This window comes from Papaver somniferum, chromosome 5 (genome assembly GCF_003573695.1).
Source record: "Papaver somniferum cultivar HN1 chromosome 5, ASM357369v1, whole genome shotgun sequence".
NCBI lineage: Eukaryota > Viridiplantae > Streptophyta > Magnoliopsida > Ranunculales > Papaveraceae > Papaver > Papaver somniferum.
The window spans coordinates 23,673,250-23,694,034 of NC_039362.1; the positions used below are offsets into that span (position 1 = coordinate 23,673,250).

The following is a 20,785-nucleotide window of genomic DNA, read 5'->3' on the forward strand; positions in this document are numbered from 1 at the left end:
TAGAGACAGTCAACCCGTAGACCAGAGATTGTCGTATATTATTCACGGACACACAAGCATTGAGTCGTCAAGTTCTAGGCCAGTACGGGAACAAGTGGGCAACCAATGTGCCTAGCAAATTACGGGAGCAACCTGTATTCAAGTGAGGTATGTTCTCAAAGTCGAAGTTGAATTATTAATTTGATCCTGATAATTTTTCTATTAAAGAGATAAATTTGAGCGTTTTTCTATCAAAGAGAAAAACCAAGGAAATGCTTCATTCACCATAAGGGTGGGAGATGAGATTAGAGAAGATTTACAAGACCAACACTTAGGTCATATGTTAGCTAATGGAAGAGAAAGAGAACATAACATGTTGATATGTTTGGCGTTTGGGTAATACTATATGGAGTTTTAAGTACGTTGTTGGTACTTTGAACGTGTTTGGTGATTAAAGAACAATGGCTTATGAGATGATTAAGTACATTTTTGGTGCTTCGAATTATTAAGCCCTTTGGGGAAAATTCACACAACAAGCTGGCCAAGGCCACGAAAGTTTATCGAATAAACATCATATGACGAATTTGAACAAGCCGCGAAGGATAGTTCTTCTTTTGATTTTCTTAATCCGCAGAACAAGCTGGCCAAGGCCACGAAAGGTTATCGGATAAACAACATATAGCGAGCCGCGAAGGTTAGTTCTTCTTTTGATTTTCTTAATCCATCAACAAGTTGAGAATTAAGAGGGGGCGATGTTTGTACCCTATTAAAATAGCGTACGTGCGTATCACATGAGGCTTATAATGGAAGCCTAAATCCGGTTTATTATGGAAACCGGTGGGTTTGTTATGGAAACCCACAAGGCTTATTATGGAAGCCTGGTTTATTATGGAAACCGATGGGTTTGTTATGGAAACCCACAAGGCTTATTATGGAAGCCTGGATTTGGTTTATCATGGAAACCGGTGGGTTTGTTATGGAAACCAGTGGGTTTGTTATGGAAACCCACAACTCCATGGGTTAAAAGATCTTAATAAAAGAGGTTAAGATTTTCATGGAATAATTATTATAGATAATTATTAAATATTATTTAAGATAAATCCTGATAAAAGAGGATATTTATCTTAAGTAGTTATAATTATTATTCAAGATAATAATTATTTGGGATAAGTGAAGATTATGATAAATATTAGAATTTATCATGAATCTGGTTGTTATTTGGGATTTATACAGATGAGGGAGGTTACTTGGATAACTATCAAAACCCTAAAGCTACATCTATTTTCTGCCTATATATAGAGGAAAAATCTCAAATCAAAAGGTACAGAATTCTATTCTTTTCACCATAATACACTTGCATAGAACATCTGCTGATTTTAGCATCGGAGTGTTTTTGCAGGTACCCCCACCTCTTTTGATCAATTCTTTGAAGATTTTTCATCAACGGTAGAGATTGGATCAACTTTCCCGCATCTCAAAGATTGTTGGAGTGATAATTTTTGCACCAACATCTTTTGGTGCCGACTAAGGGGATACGAAGAAAAGATCGTGCTCCCCATTTGATAGAAGCCGTTCTCAAACGATTTTCGAAACCAGGGTTTCAAAATCATTGTGAACAAAAAGTTGCTAAGAGTTTCTGAACTTTTTTAGAAAGTTGTAAAAGGTTTATGAACTCTTTGAAAAGGTTGCAGTAAGTTTCTGAACTCTTTTCAGAAAGTTGCAGAAGACCCAGAAAAGTCGCAGAAAGATTCTGAACACTTTCCGAAAGTTGTAGAAGATCCATAAAAGTCGCAGAAAATCTCTGAACACTTCCAGAAAGTTGCAGAAGAACCATAAAGTTGCAGAAAGTGTCTGAACTCTTTCAGAAAGTTGCAGAAAGTGTCTGAGCGTTTTCAGAAAGTTGCAGAAGGTGTAAACGTTTTCAGAAAGTTGCGTAAAGATCCAGGAAGTCTCTGAACCTTTTCAGAAAGTTTCAGAAGGTTTCTGAACGTCTTCAGAAAGTTGCGGAAAGATCCAGGAAATCTCTGAACTCTTTCAAAAATTTGCAGAAAGTTTCTGAACGTTTTTCAGAGTTGTAGAAGATCTGAAAAAGTTGTTGAAAGCAAAGTTAACAAAGAAAGAGTAACTTATGAATTCTTCAGGAGAAAATCAACTTGAGATGGACGTTGATGCACCTACCGGAAATCCATTCAGGTCAATATGCCAACAATCGAACTTTAAGGAGCGTTTTCGTCCATACTCATCAAGACGAAAGGGATGGAGTGGAAACATCACTCTCATCAACGTATCAGCCGCTCGTTCTGTGAGATCGACTCCAAGTCTCAGGGGAAACAATGTTCTCTTACGTAGATCACCTCCCCGGACTATTAGCGAAAACCTCAATCGTCAAAGAGGGACTCAAAGTCAACACCCAAGCATCCAGTAGCTTCGTGAGGAGGACATCGCTAATAGAGGAGTACGAGCTAACCAACAGCCTGCGAAAGCTAATAACCCACAGCCCGCGCAAGCTAACAACCCACCAGCTACACAAGTTAACAATTCGCGGGTGACTCCTATCGACTTGACGTTACGTGAGCGTTTCCAGGAATTGGAAAGGGAAAACAAGCGACTCAAGGTTGCATTGGAGAAAAGAAAGAAGCTTGAAGAAGAAGCTATTCCACATTCCGAAAGTAATAGGTCAAACCGTCGTTCTCATCGAGAACGATACGACCCACGCAAAGGGGACGAAGTTCTTGACGGTCGTCGGCTCAGTAAAAGTGATGCAAGAAGAAGCGAGGATGTCAGGAACGTTTATCAAAGTCGCGATCACCATGATGACGATTATTATGATCATTATGTGCCCGATGATGATCATTATTACACGGCCGAGCAAGATAGGCGAACCAGATCAAGTCGCAAGAAACATAGACAAAGGGATGATCATATCAATGATGATCACTTGAAGAGGTCTAGACGTGATAAAGACCTTTCTAAAAGGAGAAAGGAGTCTGACAGGAATGAGCGGATTCGCAGAGAAACTGAGGGAGACTCGGTGAGAGGCAAAGAATTCAGCAAAAGAAGGCCTAGTGAAATGATTAATGAGCTGTTAGCCCAAAAGCAATCCAAAGATGAAGAGCAACAAATTTTATCAATGAAAAATCGATGGACTCCCCATTTGTTGAAAAGATAAGGCGCTACCGCCCACCCTCGAATTTCAACCATCCTCAATTCAAGAAGTTTTTCGACGGACGCAATGGAAATCCAGTGGAGCACGTCCAATGATATCAAGCCTCAATGAGTTTGTGGAGCTTCATCTACGAGCTACTATGTAGAACCTTTCCAATGACCTTGACGGGTAAGGCTCTAACTTGGTTCTCACAATTAGAGTCAAATTCTATTAAGAGTTTCGGGATTCTTTCAGATGTGTTTTTTGAGCAATACAAGATTAACCACGGAATCAAAAAAGAGAGCAGTCATTTATTCCTCTTGCACAGAGAGCCTGGCGAAAGTCTTTTTGATTTTAATAGGAGGTTTCGTCAGGAAGTTAATGAAATTGGAAAGGTGGGCGAGGGATTCGTAATAGAGGCATATAAAAATACAATCGATTACGATGAGTTTGGAATTTACAATTCGTTAGCAGTTCAACCAGTCAAAAACCTCAAAGAGTTGTATGACAGGGGTGATAGGTATACCAAAACCGAGAAGGAAAAGAAAGCAAAGTTGTCACGAACAACAAAAAGGTTCGGAACCGAGGGACACGCCACACTACGACAACATTTTCAGGCGATTTTAAAGGGAAAATCACGATGAACCCCGAAATAAGATGGCAACGGAAAAGATACCATAACCCCAGATCCATCTAGCAAGTGAGGAGCGGATATAATAGATCTAGTTCCTGCTTCACAAGGGGGCGTCTTTTCTATTCGAGAATATCTCTTCAGATATTGGGGGCAGCTAAAGTGACGCCTAGCATGCAATCAAAACCAACTTGTTTAAAGAATTCGAATAATAGAAGACATCTTTTTGAGTATCGCGGCAAGAACTGGGGGCGAATAATATGGAACGAACGAACGCCCGAGGAGGTATGTCCTCACTAGTTGTTACATTATAAAAGCGAATTTATAATCACAAATGAGAACTTTTTGCATGTACTTATTAAAGAAATACGTGCAATGTTTTTATAATAAAGAGGAAGACAAGGGAGAGATATCTTAGTTATCAAAGGCGAAGTATTTTAATTATGAAGGAAATACTTGCAATGTCTTTCTATAAAAGAGAAAGACAAAGGCGAAGTATTTTGGTTATGAAGGAAATTGTTGCGATGTCTTTCTAGTAAAGAGAAAGGCGAAAAAAAAGTATTATAATATAATTAAGCTGAAGCTATAATGGAGCGAAAGGAGCAAAGGAAAAATGTTGAAGAACACATGCAGCGGAAATGCTTGCAATGTTTTTCTAATAAAGAGAAAAACAAAGTGTTTTTCTTATTAAGGAAATGCTTGCAATGTTTTTCTAATAAAGAGAAAAATAAAGTGTTTTTCTTATCAAGGAAATAGCTGCAATGTCTTTCTAATAAAGAGAAAAATAAAAAGAAAAGCGTTTAGTAAAGGAGGTGGAGCGAAAGAAAGGAAATGTACGACGAAAAGCTAGAGACAGTCAACCCGTAGACCAGAGATTGTCGTATATTATTCACGGACACACGAGCATTGAGTCGTCAAGTTCTAGGCCAGTACGGGAACAAGTGGGCAACCAATGTGCCTAGCAAATTACGGGAGCAACCTGCATTCAAGTGAGGTATGTTCTCAAAGTCGAAGTTGAATTATTAATTTGATCCTGATAATTTTTCTATTAAAGAGATAAATTGGAGCGTTTTTCTATCAAAGAGAAAAACCAAGGAAATGCTTCATTCACCATAAGGGTGGGAGATGAGATTAGAGAAGATTTACAAGACCAACACTTAGGTCATATGTTAGCTAATGGAAGCGCAAGAGAACATAACATGCTGATCTGTTTGGCGTTTGGGTAATGCTATATGGAGTTTTAAGTACGTTGTTGGTACTTTGAACGTCTTTGGTGATTAAAGAACAATGGCTTATGAGATGATTGAGTACATTTTTGGTGCTTCGAATTATTAAGCCAACTTTGGGAAAATCCACACAACAAGCTGGCCAAGGCCATGAAAGGTTATCGAATAAACATCATATGACGAGTTTGAACAAGCCGCGAAGGTTAGTTCTTCTTTTGATTTTCTTAATCCGCAGAAAAAGATGGCCAAGGCCACGAAAGGTTATCGGATAAACAACATATAGCGAGCCGCGAAGGTTAGTTCTTCTTTTGATTTTCTTAATCCATCAACAAGTTGAGAATTAAGAGGGGGGGATGTTTGTACCCTATTAAAATAGCGTACATGCGTATCACATGAAGCTTATAATGGAAGCCTAAATCCGGTTTATTATGGAAACCGTTCGGTTTGTTATGGAAACCCACAAGGCTTATTATGGAAGCCTGGGGTGGGTTTGTTATGGAAACCCACAAGGCTTATTATGGAAGCCTGGATTTGGTTTATTATGGAAACCGTGGGTTTGTTATGGAAACCCACAAGGCTTATTATGGAAGCCTGGATTTGGTTTATTATGGAAACCAGTGGCTTTGTTATGGAAACCCACAACTCCATGGGTTAAAAGATCTTAATAAAAGAGGTTAAGATTTTCATGGAATAGTTATTATAGATAATTATTAAATATTATTTAAGATAATCCTGATAAAAGAGGATATTTATCTTAAGTAGTCATAATTATTATTCAAGATAATAATTATTTGGGATAAGTGAAGATTATGATAAATATTAGAATTTATCATGAATCTGGTTGTTATTTGAGATTTATACAGATGAGGGAGGTTATTTGGATAACTATCAAAACCCTAAAGCTACATTTATTTTCTGCTTATATATAGAGGAAAAATCTCAAATCAAAAGGTACAAAATTCTATTCTTTTCACCATAATACACTTGCATAGAACATCCGCTGATTTTAGCATCGGATTGTTTTTGAAGGTACCCCCACCTCTTTTGACAATTCTTTGGAGATTCTTCATCAACGGTAGCGATTGGATCAACCTTCCCGCATCTCGAAGATTGTTGGAGTGATTATTTTTGCACCAACAGCTGTGAGAGTGGTGTTATCATTATTGGAATCAGATGTGAAGGTGGTAAGTACTCTCATCCTCGGTAATAGTGGTTGATTTCCTTTCTTAGAGATCATCAGAAAAATATCTTTATTTTCCACGATTTTGTGGAGTCTCCAGAAATAAAATATCTTCATTCCCACCATTCAACGTGTGTAGGATTTATCTTTTCATTCTTACATGCACTCATGTGAGACCCATAAAAAGCCGTCTTATTAAGTGCAATTATCATAAAATCCTTTTAAGTGAGGCAGAAGTCGAGGAAAAATGCTTATTGATCGCTCTCAAACACGCGTTCTCTCATTATGGTGTGGTTATTTCTCACTCAACATTTAAGAATGAGAATATGTTCTTTTGTATTTCTAACTTCTTATTACTAGCATGCAGAAACTCTATGTCCTCATAGCTCTTTGGATGCTTGGGACGCTGGAACGCTTTGAAGTTGTAAGTTTTAGTTTGATTTGCTCGAGGACTAGCAAAGTATAAGTGTGGGGGAATTTGATAGGTGTAGAATACACCGTTAATTATTATCTATTGGTTATGCTTTCTTTATTATTTTTCTTGTAAATTATGTATTTTACGTGTGTTTTTGAGTTATTAGGTACTCTGGAGTCATGCATAAGAAAAGAAGAAGAAATCATCCAAAATTGCACAAGAAGAGCAAAATTGTCATTTCACCAGGAAAACCATATTGGAGAGCCGATCCAAGCAACTAACTCAGACCAGTAAGCTCAGTGAGACTAACTGAGAAGCTAACTCGACTGACTCTCTCCTCTTCATTGACCCTCCTGACTAATGGAAGACTGTTTTGACAGTCAGATATAACAGAACCTTGATGGAATATTCCGCCAGCGACAAAGAACACTCAGATGACCGGCATAGCTTTTCTGTCCAGATTATGGTGACGGAAGATGGAATCCGGCGATCAAAATCACATATTTTTGTGTGGGTTTCTTCTCATGGGTGTGAAGACTTAGAATTGGAATTGGACTTAATTTTGGAAAGAGAACAATGAGTAATTTTACAAAGACAAGGATTTGGAATGTTGAGCTACAAAGGGAAAGAGATTCTATTCCTAAGAGGAGTTGAAGCAATTTGAAGCCTATAAATAGAGAAGTTCTCTACTACACTTCTACACTTCTGTACACACACAACACTTGTGTTTTTGCTTGCTTTCAAAATTCTTCTTTTAATTATTTGTGTGAATTTCAAAAACATGAGTAGCTAATTTTCTTATTGATTGAGGATGAATTCCTAGTTCTTAACATGTTTTTTGTTTTTAAATCTACTTTGAAGTTTTTCACATGATTATCGTTTGTTTTCACTAATAAGAATGTTTATACATTCATGGTTGATTGATAGATTGTTTATGTGGCCAACTAAATTGATTTGTTAATTGATCTAAAGCTAGTGAAAGTTAGGGGATAAGTAATCGTTTCTTGACTTTTTACATAAGTAGAAAACACGAGACCTTACGGAGGGATTAGGTGGAGCAATTATGTGTGAAAACAACGTTAGCAAGTAGACCTTGAGCTAAGAGTCTAACTACTAATATCAACCTAATAAATTCATAAATCTTAATGCGTTTAACTAAATTACATCTTGAGTGAGCTACTACTAGGTGGTTTGGTGAATAGAATCTGGTAGTCGAGAACTTCCGTATCCGGTGATACTAGGGATTTAGGGGTTTAGCACTGAGCTAGCTGCTTTACCTACGGTTGGTGATAATCTGTGACTAATAAAAAGTGGAAAAGAACATAACTTGAATCATTGTTTTGCAACGAAGAAGGATTCCTTGATCTAATCTCTCTTATTGATTCCAACTTAAACTTTTAATTGTTTTATTTACTTTCTTTTGTTTTTAAAATCTAAAACCAATCCCCCCTTTTTGTGACAACTAAACAACTAAAACTTCTTGCTCCTCGTGGGAACGAACTTGACTACACTATATTACTTGTTAGGTGGAAAAATATTAATTAATTTGTTGTGGTTACGACACGCATCAGATGCATACACAGAGATAGCAATTCCAGTAGGTAAAATTTTTACCCATATATCACAAGATTATGCTCAAAGATGCTATATGCTGCAGGGATTGGATAGTGTTTAGTCTGGCAGCTAGGCTAGCAGGCAAACATGGGGTATCACTTAGGGCGGATCATGAAAGGTTCAGAGATTCAATGGAGTTACAGGTATCAGAGATGAAAAATTTGAGATTCGCGAATGATACCTCCGATATAAACCGGGTTTAGGCACTTCCACCAATTATCCCGCTCCGTTTTCTCCTTTCCTTAGCTTGTAAAGCAGCACCATAGGTTCCACAGATGGTGTTCTGCTGCTCCTTCTCTTTTTCTGCTTTTCCTTAGATTATGCTTCAGTTTTGCAGGTACCTAATGGCTCAACTGAACTGGTCAGTAGTACTCAGAAGTATGCAATCCTCAAACAAAGGCAAGGAATATCGATACTGATTACAAACAACTGAAAGGAAATTACAGTATGGCAATGATTTCGACTTATCCCACTGATTTTCTCAAAATTCAACTATGAGGATACACTTATGATCTATTCCAGAATACATTACAGGGAGAAATGAGCAAACATTACATGCAACAAAGAAGAAAAGAAAATGCTATATGCAGGAATGCTTGGTATCTTACAGGGTGATGATGCAAAGTAAACTAACTAACAAAAACTAATTATACATATGCTTGACTACAGTTGCGATTTTCAATAAGAAAAAGCTAAGTTATACTAGAATATTCACAATTACAGAATGTTGCTAATCAAATGATTGAATGCAGCTAAACAAGTAAGGATTGTACCCTGCATGTAAACTAAGGAGACTGAAAGTAATCAAAATCCTAACAGACAAACTACCGAACACCACTACCACTGAGATGCTACAGATGGAACTGAAACACCATTAGCTGCAGTTATGCGATGAGACTAACTAAAACAAAATACAGAAAGTTTAAAAGTGATGAAAGTTATACACATATGGGATATGCAACAGAAATGGTATGATACAAAATAATAAGAAACGGCTATGTGAAAAACTACAAATAAACTATGTGAATAAAAACTAAAGAACGGGATGCAATGACAGAAAATGATTTAAACTAAAGGCTACAACTACTTAGCACAAATCAACATGAGATATATACACAGGACCAACAATTTTGCAACAGCTTAACAACTAAAAAGAGACTTCCAGGAACTGATCAGATGCAAACTGACAAAAAACTACAGGATGCGACTAACTAAGCTACAGATTATACTATACTGAGAATCAACTAACCTAACTGGAACAAGATGCAGATATGCGATGAAAGTGAAAATGAAAACTACAACTAAGATGCAGATGATAGAATATACTAATTACAGAGATTGAGTGAGAGCAGTTTTAACTAATCAAGAGAAACAACATGAAGCTTTAAAATTACAGCTAAGCTACATAATGCTACAAGATTTTGTAAGATGCAGGATGCAAATTATATAACAGATGGGTCACAAAGTTACACTACAAAAACTTAAAAATACAACAGAAGACAGATAGACTACACTAACAACATGAAAACAGGAAAATCTAAACACATATATACAAGGTTATACTAAAAATCAGTAAAGTTAACCAAAGAAACAACTACACCGCTACCGAGTCCCCGGCAACGACGCCAAAAACTTTGTAGGTTTAGAAGATGCCTACAATATTAAACTGCAAGTGCACAGTTGGTAGGCTTCTAAAAGGTCTAAAAATTATCCCCGGCCAAAAACTTGGTGGGTCCGGAGATATGTATAAAATTAAGCGCAATAAAAACGCGGGCCTACAGTAATACCGCAAGTGCACGGTCGTCAGTTGTAGCTCGTGCAAGTACGGGTCGATCCACAGAGATCGGGTGTGTTTTGGAGTGTTCTAGCTATTTTGGGTTCTAGTTGCTATTGGGCTATGAAGCCTTTTGGCTTAGATTGGGCTTTGAGTACTAATGGGTTTGAATGCCCTTTGAATGAATTGGGCTCTGTAATGTGAACTGATGCTTTGGGCTCAGAGTTTTTGAACTAACAGTTATAATGGACTGGGCTTGACCTTTTGTCCTAGCAGTGAACTAGGCTTTGCCTTGAACTTAGGCTTGGGCTCAGTGTAGTGAACTGAGCTTGGGATTAAACCTGGGCTTTTGGTCTTTTGGGCCTTGGGCTAACAGTGACTGTGAATTGAGAATTGGAGAGGAAGCAGCAGCAGCAGGGTAGCAGACAGCTGCAAGGGAAGTGGAGTGGCAGTAACAGCTGCAGAAACTCAGATGCAGGAGAAGGGAGGAAAAGGCAGCTGCAGCACAAGGCAATGCAAGTAGTAGCAGCAAGAACAGCAAGGCAGAGGCAAGTGCACAGCAAAGCCAAGGAAACAACAGCAGCAACAGAGTTGCAGCAAGCCAAGGGAAGTAACAAGAAAAGAAGTAGCAGCAATAGCACAAGCAAGGAAGAAAACAGCAGTAAGGGAAGCAACAAGAAAACAAGTAGCAGCAGCACAAGGCAGTGAAGAAAACAGTGTAAACAAGGTAATGAGTAACAAAACAGTGAACAAAATGGAACAAAGTGAAAGTGACACAAAGGCAATTAGCCTAAGGCAGGGAAGATGGTGAAACTAACAGTGATAACAATGCAAGGCTAATTGCCTTTGTGTCACTTTCACTTTGTTCCATTTTGTTCACTGTTTTGTTACTCATTACCTTGTTTACACTGTTTTCTTCACTGCCTTGTGCTGCTGCTACTTGTTTTCTTGTTGCTTCCCTTACTGCTGTTTTCTTCCTTGCTTGTGCTATTGCTGCTACTTCTTTTCTTGTTACTTCCCTTGGCTTGCTGCAACTCTGTTGCTGCTGTTGTTTCCTTGGCTTTGCTGTGCACTTGCCTCTGCCTTGCTGTTCTTGCTGCTACTACTTGCATTGCCTTGTGCTGCAGCTGCCTTTTCCTCCCTTCTCCTGCATCTGAGTTTCTGCAGCTGTTGCTGCCACTCCACTTCCCTTGCAGCTGTCTGCTACCCTGCTGCTGCTGCTTCCTCTCCAATTCTCAATTCACAGTCACTGTTAGCCCAAGGCCCAAAAGACCAAAAGCCCAGGTTTAATCCCAAGCTCAGTTCACTACACTGAGCCCAAGCCTAAGTTCAAGGCAAAGCCTAGTTCACTGCTAGGACAAAAGGTCAAGCCCAGTCCATTATAACTGTTAGTTCAAAAACTCTGAGCCCAAAGCATCAGTTCACATTACAGAGCCCAATTCATTCAAAGGGCATTCAAACCCATTAGTACTCAAAGCCCAATCTAAGCCAAAAGGCTTCATAGCCCAATAGCAACTAGAACCCAAAATAGCTAGAACACTCCAAAACACACCCGATCTCTGTGGATCGACCCGTACTTGCACGAGCTACAACTGACGACCGTGCACTTGCGGTATTACTGTAGGCCCGCGTTTTTATTGCGCTTAATTTTATACATATCTCCGGACCCACCAAGTTTTTGGCCGGGGATAATTTTTAGACCTTTTAGAAGCCTACCAACTGTGCACTTGCAGTTTAATATTGTAGGCATCTTCTAAACCTACAAAGTTTTTGGCGTCGTTGCCGGGGACTCGGTAGCGGTGTAGTTGTTTCTTTGGTTAACTTTACTGATTTTTAGTATAACCTTGTATATATGTGTTTAGATTTTCCTGTTTTCATGTTGTTAGTGTAGTCTATCTGTCTTCTGTTGTATTTTTAAGTTTTTGTAGTGTAACTTTGTGACCCATCTGTTATATAATTTGCATCCTGCATCTTACAAAATCTTGTAGCATTATGTAGCTTAGCTGTAATTTTAAAGCTTCATGTTGTTTCTCTTGATTAGTTAAAACTGCTCTCACTCAATCTCTGTAATTAGTATATTCTATCATCTGCATCTTAGTTGTAGTTTTCATTTTCACTTTCATCGCATATCTGCATCTTGTTCCAGTTAGGTTAGTTGATTCTCAGTATAGTATAATCTGTAGCTTAGTTAGTCGCATCCTGTAGTTTTTTGTCAGTTTGCATCTGATCAGTTCCTGGAAGTCTCTTTTTAGTTGTTAAGCTGTTGCAAAATTGTTGGTCCTGTGTATATATCTCATGTTGATTTGTGCTAAGTAGTTGTAGCCTTTAGTTTAAATCATTTTCTGTCATTGCATCCCGTTCTTTAGTTTTTATTCACATAGTTTATTTGTAGTTTTTCACATAGCCGTTTCTTATTATTTTGTATCATACCATTTCTGTTGCATATCCCATATGTGTATAACTTTCATCACTTTTAAACTTTCTGTATTTTGTTTTAGTTAGTCTCATCGCATAACTGCAGCTAATGGTGTTTCAGTTCCATCTGTAGCATCTCAGTGGTAGTGGTGTTCGGTAGTTTGTCTGTTAGGATTTTGATTACTTTCAGTCTCCTTAGTTTACATGCAGGGTACAATCCTTACTTGTTTAGCTGCATTCAATCATTTGATTAGCAACATTCTGTAATTGTGAATATTCTAGTATAACTTAGCTTTTTCTTATTGAAAATCGCAACTGTAGTCAAGCATATGTATAATTAGTTTTTGTTAGTTAGTTTACTTTGCATCATCACCCTGTAAGATACCAAGCATTCCTGCATATAGCATTTTCTTTTCTTCTTTGTTGCATGTAATGTTTGCTCATTTCTCCCTGTAATGTATTCTGGAATAGATCATAAGTGTATCCTCATAGTTGAATTTTGAGAAAATCAGTGGGATAAGTCGAAATCATTGCCATACTGTAATTTCCTTTCAGTTGTTTGTAATCAGTATCGATATTCCTTGCCTTTGTTTGAGGATTGCATACTTCTGAGTACTACTGACCAGTTCAGTTGAGCCATTAGGTACCTGCAAAACTGAAGCATAATCTAAGGAAAAGCAGAAAAAGAGAAGGAGCAGCAGAACACCATCTGTGGAACCTATGGTGCTGCTTTACAAGCTAAGGAAAGGAGAAAACGGAGCGGGATAATTGGTGGAAGTGCCTAAACCCGGTTTATATCGGAGGTATCATTCGCGAATCTCAAATTTTTCATCTCTGATACCTGTAACTCCATTGAATCTCTGAACCTTTCATGATCCGCCCTAAGTGATACCCCATGTTTGCCTGCTAGCCTAGCTGCCAGACTAAACACTATCCAATCCCTGCAGCATATAGCATCTTTGAGCATAATCTTGTGATATATGGGTAAAAATTTTACCTACTGGAATTGCTATCTCTGTGTATGCATCTGATGCGTGTCGTAACCACAACAAATTAATTAATATTTTTCCACCTAACAAGTAATATAGTGTAGTCAAGTTCGTTCCCACGAGGAGCAAGAAGTTTTAGTTGTTTAGTTGTCACAAAAAGGGGGGATTGGTTTTAGATTTTAAAAACAAAAGAAAGTAAATAAAACAATTAAAAGTTTAAGTTGGAATCAATAAGAGAGATTAGATCAAGGAATCCTTCTTCGTTGCAAAACAATGATTCAAGTTATGTTCTTTTCCACTTTTTATTAGTCACAGATTATCACCAACCGTAGGTAAAGCAGCTAGCTCAGTGCTAAACCCCTAAATCCCTAGTATCACCGGATACGGAAGTTCTCGACTACCAGATTCTATTCACCAAACCACCTAGTAGTAGCTCACTCAAGATGTAATTTAGTTAAACGCATTAAGATTTATGAATTTATTAGGTTGATATTAGTAGTTAGACTCTTAGCTCAAGGTCTACTTGCTAACGTTGTTTTCACACATAATTGCTCCACCTAATCCCTCCGTAAGGTCTCGTGTTTTCTACTTATGTAAAAAGTCAAGAAACGATTACTTATCCCCTAACTTTCACTAGCTTTAGATCAATTAACAAATCAATTTAGTTGGCCACATAAACAATCTATCAATCAACCATGAATGTATAAACATTCTTATTAGTGAAAACAAACGATAATCATGTGAAAAACTTCAAAGTAGATTTAAAAACAAAAAACATGTTAAGAACTAGGAATTCATCCTCAATCAATAAGAAAATTAGCTACTCATGTTTTTGAAATTCACACAAATAATTAAAAGAAGAATTTTGAAAGCAAGCAAAAACACAAGTGTTGTGTGTGTACAGAAGTGTAGAAGTGTAGTAGAGAACTTCTCTATTTATAGGCTTCAAATTGCTTCAACTCCTCTTAGGAATAGAATCTCTTTCCCTTTGTAGCTCAACATTCCAAATCCTTGTCTTTGTAAAATTACTCATTGTTCTCTTTCCAAAATTAAGTCCAATTCCAATTCTAAGTCTTCACACCCATGAGAAGAAACCCACACAAAAATATGTGATTTTGATCGCCGGATTCCATCTTCCGTCACCATAATCTGGACAGAAAAGCTATGCCGGTCATCTGAGTGTTCTTTGTCGCTGGCGGAATATTCCATCAAGGTTCTGTTATATCTGACTGTCAAAACAGTCTTCCATTAGTCAGGAGGGTCAATGAAGAGGAGAGAGTCAGTCGAGTTAGCTTCTCAGTTAGTCTCACTGAGCTTACTGGTCTGAGTTAGTTGCTTGGATCGGCTCTCCAATATGGTTTTCCTGGTGAAATGACAATTTTGCTCTTCTTGTGCAATTTTGGATGATTTCTTCTTCTTTTCTTATGCATGACTCCAGAGTACCTAATAACTCAAAAACACACGTAAAATACATAATTTACAAGAAAAATAATAAAGAAAGCATAACCAATAGATAATAATTAACGGTGTATTCTACACCTATCAAATTCCCCCACACTTATACTTTGCTAGTCCTCGAGCAAATCAAACTAAAACTTACAACTTCAAAGCGTTCCAGCGTCCCAAGCATCCAAAGAGCTATGAGGACATAGAGTTTCTGCATGCTAGTAATAAGAAGTTAGAAATACAAAAGAACATATTCTCATTCTTAAATGTTGAGTGAGAAATAACCACACCATAATGAGAGAACGCGTGTTTGAGAGCGATCAATAAGCATTTTTCCTCGACTTCTGCCTCACTTAAAAGGATTTTATGATAATTGCACTTAATAAGACGGCTTTTTATGGGTCTCACATGAGTGCATGTAAGAATGAAAAGATAAATCCTACACACGTTGAATGGTGGGAATGAAGATATTTTATTTCTGGAGACTCCACAAAATCGTGGAAAATAAAGATATTTTTCTGATGATCTCTAAGAAAGGAAATCAACCACTATTACCGAGGATGAGAGTACTTACCACCTTCACATCTGATTCCAATAATGATAACACCACTCTCACAGCTGTTGGTGCAAAAATAATCACTCCAACAATCTTCGAGATGCGGGAAGGTTGATCCAATCCGCTACCGTTGATGAAGAATCTCCAAAGAATTGTCAAAAGAGGTGGGGGTACCTTCAAAAACAATCCGATGCTAAAATCAGCGGATGTTCTATGCAAGTGTATTATGGTGAAAAGAATAGAATTTTGTACCTTTTGATTTGAGATTTTTCCTCTATATATAAGCAGAAAATAAATGTAGCTTTAGGGTTTTGATAGTTATCCAAATAACCTCCCTCATCTGTATAAATCTCAAATAACAACCAGATTCATGATAAATTCTAATATTTATCATAATCTTCACTTATCCCAAATAATTATTATCTTGAATAATAATTATGACTACTTAAGATAAATATCCTCTTTTATCAGGATTATCTTAAATAATATTTAATAATTATCTATAATAACTATTCCATGAAAATCTTAACCTCTTTTATTAAGATCTTTTAACCCATGGAGTTGTGGGTTTCCATAACAAAGCCACTGGTTTCCATAATAAACCAAATCCAGGCTTCCATAATAAGCCTTGTGGGTTTCCATAACAAACCCACGGTTTCCATAATAAACCAAATCCAGGCTTCCATAATAAGCCTTGTGGGTTTCCATAACAAACCCACCCCAGGCTTCCATAATAAGCCTTGTGGGTTTCCATAACAAACCGAACGGTTTCCATAATAAACCGGATTTAGGCTTCCATTATAAGCTTCATGTGATACGCATGTACGCTATTTTAATAGGGTACAAACATCCCCCCCTCTTAATTCTCAACTTGTTGATGGATTAAGAAAATCAAAAGAAGAACTAACCTTCGCGGCTCGCTATATGTTGTTTATCCGATAACCTTTCGTGGCCTTGGCCATCTTTTTCTGCGGATTAAGAAAATCAAAAGAAGAACTAACCTTCGCGGCTTGTTCAAACTCGTCATATGATGTTTATTCGATAACCTTTCATGGCCTTGGCCAGCTTGTTGTGTGGATTTTCCCAAAGTTGGCTTAATAATTCGAAGCACCAAAAATGTACTCAATCATCTCATAAGCCATTGTTCTTTAATCACCAAAGACGTTCAAAGTACCAACAACGTACTTAAAACTCCATATAGCATTACCCAAACGCCAAACAGATCAGCATGTTATGTTCTCTTGCGCTTCCATTAGCTAACATATGACCTAAGTGTTGGTCTTGTAAATCTTCTCTAATCTCATCTCCCACCCTTATGGTGAATGAAGCATTTCCTTGGTTTTTCTCTTTGATAGAAAAACGCTCCAATTTATCTCTTTAATAGAAAAATTATCAGGATCAAATTAATAATTCAACTTCGACTTTGAGAACATACCTCACTTGAATGCAGGTTGCTCCCGTAATTTGCTAGGCACATTGGTTGCCCACTTGTTCCCGTACTGGCCTAGAACTTGACGACTCAATGCTCGTGTGTCCGTGAATAATATACGACAATCTCTGGTCTACGGGTTGACTGTCTCTAGCTTTTCGTCGTACATTTCCTTTCTTTCGCTCCACCTCCTTTACTAAACGCTTTTCTTTTTATTTTTCTCTTTATTAGAAAGACATTGCAGCTATTTCCTTGATAAGAAAAACACTTTATTTTTCTCTTTATTAGAAAAACATTGCAAGCATTTCCTTAATAAGAAAAACACTTTGTTTTTCTCTTTATTAGAAAAACATTGCAAGCATTTCCGCTGCATGTGTTCTTCAACATTTTTCCTTTGCTCCTTTCGCTCCATTATAGCTTCAGCTTAATTATATTATAATACTTTTTTTTCGCCTTTCTCTTTACTAGAAAGACATCGCAACAATTTCCTTCATAACCAAAATACTTCGCCTTTGTCTTTCTCTTTTATAGAAAGACATTGCAAGTATTTCCTTCATAATTAAAATACTTCGCCTTTGATAACTAAGATATCTCTCCCTTGTCTTCCTCTTTATTATAAAAACATTGCACGTATTTCTTTAATAAGTACATGCAAAAAGTTCTCATTTGTGATTATAAATTCGCTTTTATAATGTAACAACTAGTGAGGACATACCTCCTCGGGCGTTCGTTCGTTCCATATTATTCGCCCCCAGTTCTTGCCGCGATACTCAAAAAGATGTCTTCTATTATTCGAATTCTTTAAACAAGTTGGTTTTGATTGCATGCTAGGCGTCACTTTAGCTGCCCCCAATATCTGAAGAGATATTCTCGAATAGAAAAGACGCCCCCTTGTGAAGCAGGAACTAGATCTATTATATCCGCTCCTCACTTGCTAGATGGATCTGGGGTTATGGTATCTTTTCCGTTGCCATCTTATTTCGGGGTTCATCGTGATTTTCCCTTTAAAATCGCCTGAAAATGTTGTCGTAGTGTGGCGTGTCCCTCGGTTCCGAACCTTTTTGTTGTTCGTGACAACTTTGCTTTCTTTTCCTTCTCGGTTTTGGTATACCTATCACCCCTGTCATACAACTCTTTGAGGTTTTTGACTGGTTGAACTGCTAACGAATTGTAAATTCCAAACTCATCGTAATCGATTGTATTTTTATATGCCTCTATTACGAATCCCTCGCCCACCTTTCCAATTTCATTAACTTCCTGACGAAACCTCCTATTAAAATCAAAAAGACTTTCGCCAGGCTCTCTGTGCAAGAGGAATAAATGACTGCTCTCTTTTTTGATTCCGTGGTTAATCTTGTATTGCTCAAAAAACACATCTGAAAGAATCCCGAAACTCTTAATAGAATTTGACTCTAATTGTGAGAACCAAGTTAGAGCCTTACCCGTCAAGGTCATTGGAAAGGTTCTACATAGTAGCTCGTAGATGAAGCTCCACAAACTCATTGAGGCTTGATATCATTGGACGTGCTCCACTGGATTTCCATTGCGTCCGTCGAAAAACTTCTTGAATTGAGGATGGTTGAAATTCGAGGGTGGGCGGTAGCGCCTTATCTTTTCAACAAATGGGGAGTCCATCGATTTTTCATTGATAAAATTTGTTGCTCTTCATCTTTGGATTGCTTTTGGGCTAAGCTCATTAATCATTTCACTAGGCCTTCTTTTGCTGAATTCTTTGCCTCTCACCGAGTCTCCCTCAGTTTCTCTGCGAATCCGCTCATTCCTGTCAGACTCCTTTCTCCTTTTAGAAAGGTCTTTATCACGTCTAGACCTCTTCAAGTGATCATCATTGATATGATCATCCCTTTGTCTATGTTTCTTGCGACTTGATCTGGTTCGCCTATCTTGCTCGGCCGTGTAATAATGATCATCATCGGGCACATAATGATCATAATAATCGTCATCATGGTGATCGCGACTTTGATAAACGTTCCTGACATCCTCGCTTCTTCTTGCATCACTTTTACTGAGCCGACGACCGTCAAGAACTTCGTCCCCTTTGCGTGGGTCGTATCGTTCTCGATGAGAACGACGGTTTGACCTATTACTTTCGGAATGTGGAATAGCTTCTTCTTCAAGCTTCTTTCTTTTCTCCAATGCAACCTTGAGTCGCTTGTTTTCCCTTTCCAATTCCTGGAAACGCTCACGTAACGTCAAGTCGATAGGAGTCACCCGCGAATTGTTAACTTGTGTAGCTGGTGGGTTGTTAGCTTGCGCGGGCTGTGGGTTATTAGCTTTCGCAGGCTGTTGGTTAGCTCGTACTCCTCTATTAGCGATGTCCTCCTCACGAAGCTACTGGATGCTTGGGTGTTGACTTTGAGTCCCTCTTTGACGATTGAGGTTTTCGCTAATAGTCCGGGGAGGTGATCTACGTAAGAGAACATTGTTTCCCCTGAGACTTGGAGTCGATCTCACAGAACGAGCGGCTGATACGTTGATGAGAGTGATGTTTCCACTCCATCCCTTTCGTCTTGATGAGTATGGACGAAAACGCTCCTTAAAGTTCGATTGTTGGCATATTGACCTGAATGGATTTCCGGTAGGTGCATCAACGTCCATCTCAAGTTGATTTTCTCCTGAAGAATTCATAAGTTACTCTTTCTTTGTTAACTTTGCTTTCAACAACTTTTTCAGATCTTCTACAACTCTGAAAAACGTTCAGAAACTTTCTGCAAATTTTTGAAAGAGTTCAGAGATTTCCTGGATCTTTCCGCAACTTTCTGAAGACGTTCAGAAACCTTCTGAAACTTTCTGAAAAGGTTCAGAGACTTCCTGGATCTTTACGCAACTTTCTGAAAACGTTTACACCTTCTGCAACTTTCTGAAAACGCTCAGACACTTTCTGCAACTTTCTGAAAGAGTTCAGACACTTTCTGCAACTTTATGGTTCTTCTGCAACTTTCTGGAAGTGTTCAGAGATTTTCTGCGACTTTTATGGATCTTCTACAACTTTCGGAAAGTGTTCAGAATCTTTCTGCGACTTTTCTGGGTCTTCTGCAACTTTCTGAAAAGAGTTCAGAAACTTACTGCAACCTTTTCAAAGAGTTCATAAACCTTTTACAACTTTCTAAAAAAGTTCAGAAACTCTTAGCAACTTTTTGTTCACAATGATTTTGAAACCCTGGTTTCGAAAATCGTTTGAGAACGGCTTCTATCAAATGGGGAGCACGATCTTTTCTTCGTATCCCCTTAGTCGGCACCAAAAGATGTTGGTGCAAAAATTATCACTCCAACAATCTTTGAGATGCGGGAAAGTTGATCCAATCTCTACCGTTGATGAAAAATCTTCAAAGAATTGATCAAAAGAGGTGGGGGTACCTGCAAAAACACTCCGATGCTAAAATCAGCAGATGTTCTATGCAAGTGTATTATGGTGAAAAGAATAGAATTCTGTACCTTTTGATTTGAGATTTTTCCTCTATATATAGGCAGAAAATAGATGTAGCTTTAGGGTTTTGATAGTTATCCAAGTAACCTCCCTCATCTGTATAAATCCCAAATAACAACCAGATTCATGATAAATTCTAATATTTATCATAATCTTCACTTATCCCAAATAATTATTATCTTGAATAATAATTATAACTACTTAAGATAAATATCCTCTTTTATCAGGATTTATCTTAAATAATATTTAATAATTATCTATAATAATTATTCCATGAAAATCTTAACCTCTTTTATTAAGATCTTTTAACCCATGGAGTTGTGGGTTTCCATAACAAACCCACTGGTTTCCATAACAAACCCACCGGTTTCCATGATAAACCAAATCCAGGCTTCCATAATAAGCCTTGTGGGTTTCCATAACAAACCCATCGGTTTCCATAATAAACCAGGCTTCCATAATAAGCCTTGTGGGTTTCCATAACAAACCCACCGGTTTCCATAATAAACCGGATTTAGGCTTCCATTATAAGCCTCATGTG

General features: G+C 37.8%; 2 protein-coding genes across 2 annotated transcripts; one reads left to right on the plus strand and one right to left on the minus strand.

Moving 5' to 3' along the window:
* The first annotated feature begins 2,107 nt into the window (after window positions 1–2,107).
* On the plus strand, window positions 2,108–3,148 carry LOC113278859 (NKAP family protein UM04995-like). Its single transcript, XM_026527591.1, has 2 exons — window positions 2,108–2,281; window positions 2,405–3,148. Exons 1-2 carry the CDS (start codon window positions 2,108–2,110, stop codon window positions 3,146–3,148), a joined length of 918 nt encoding a protein of 305 aa, XP_026383376.1.
* Window positions 3,149–18,464: 15,316 nt separating this feature from the next.
* On the minus strand, window positions 18,465–19,445 carry LOC113278860 (nuclear speckle splicing regulatory protein 1-like). The gene is made up of 2 exons (XM_026527592.1): window positions 19,272–19,445; window positions 18,465–19,148 (listed from the first exon to the last, which is right to left on the minus strand). Exons 1-2 carry the CDS (start codon window positions 19,443–19,445, stop codon window positions 18,465–18,467), a joined length of 858 nt encoding a protein of 285 aa, XP_026383377.1.
* Between the last annotated feature and the right edge of the window lie 1,340 nt (window positions 19,446–20,785).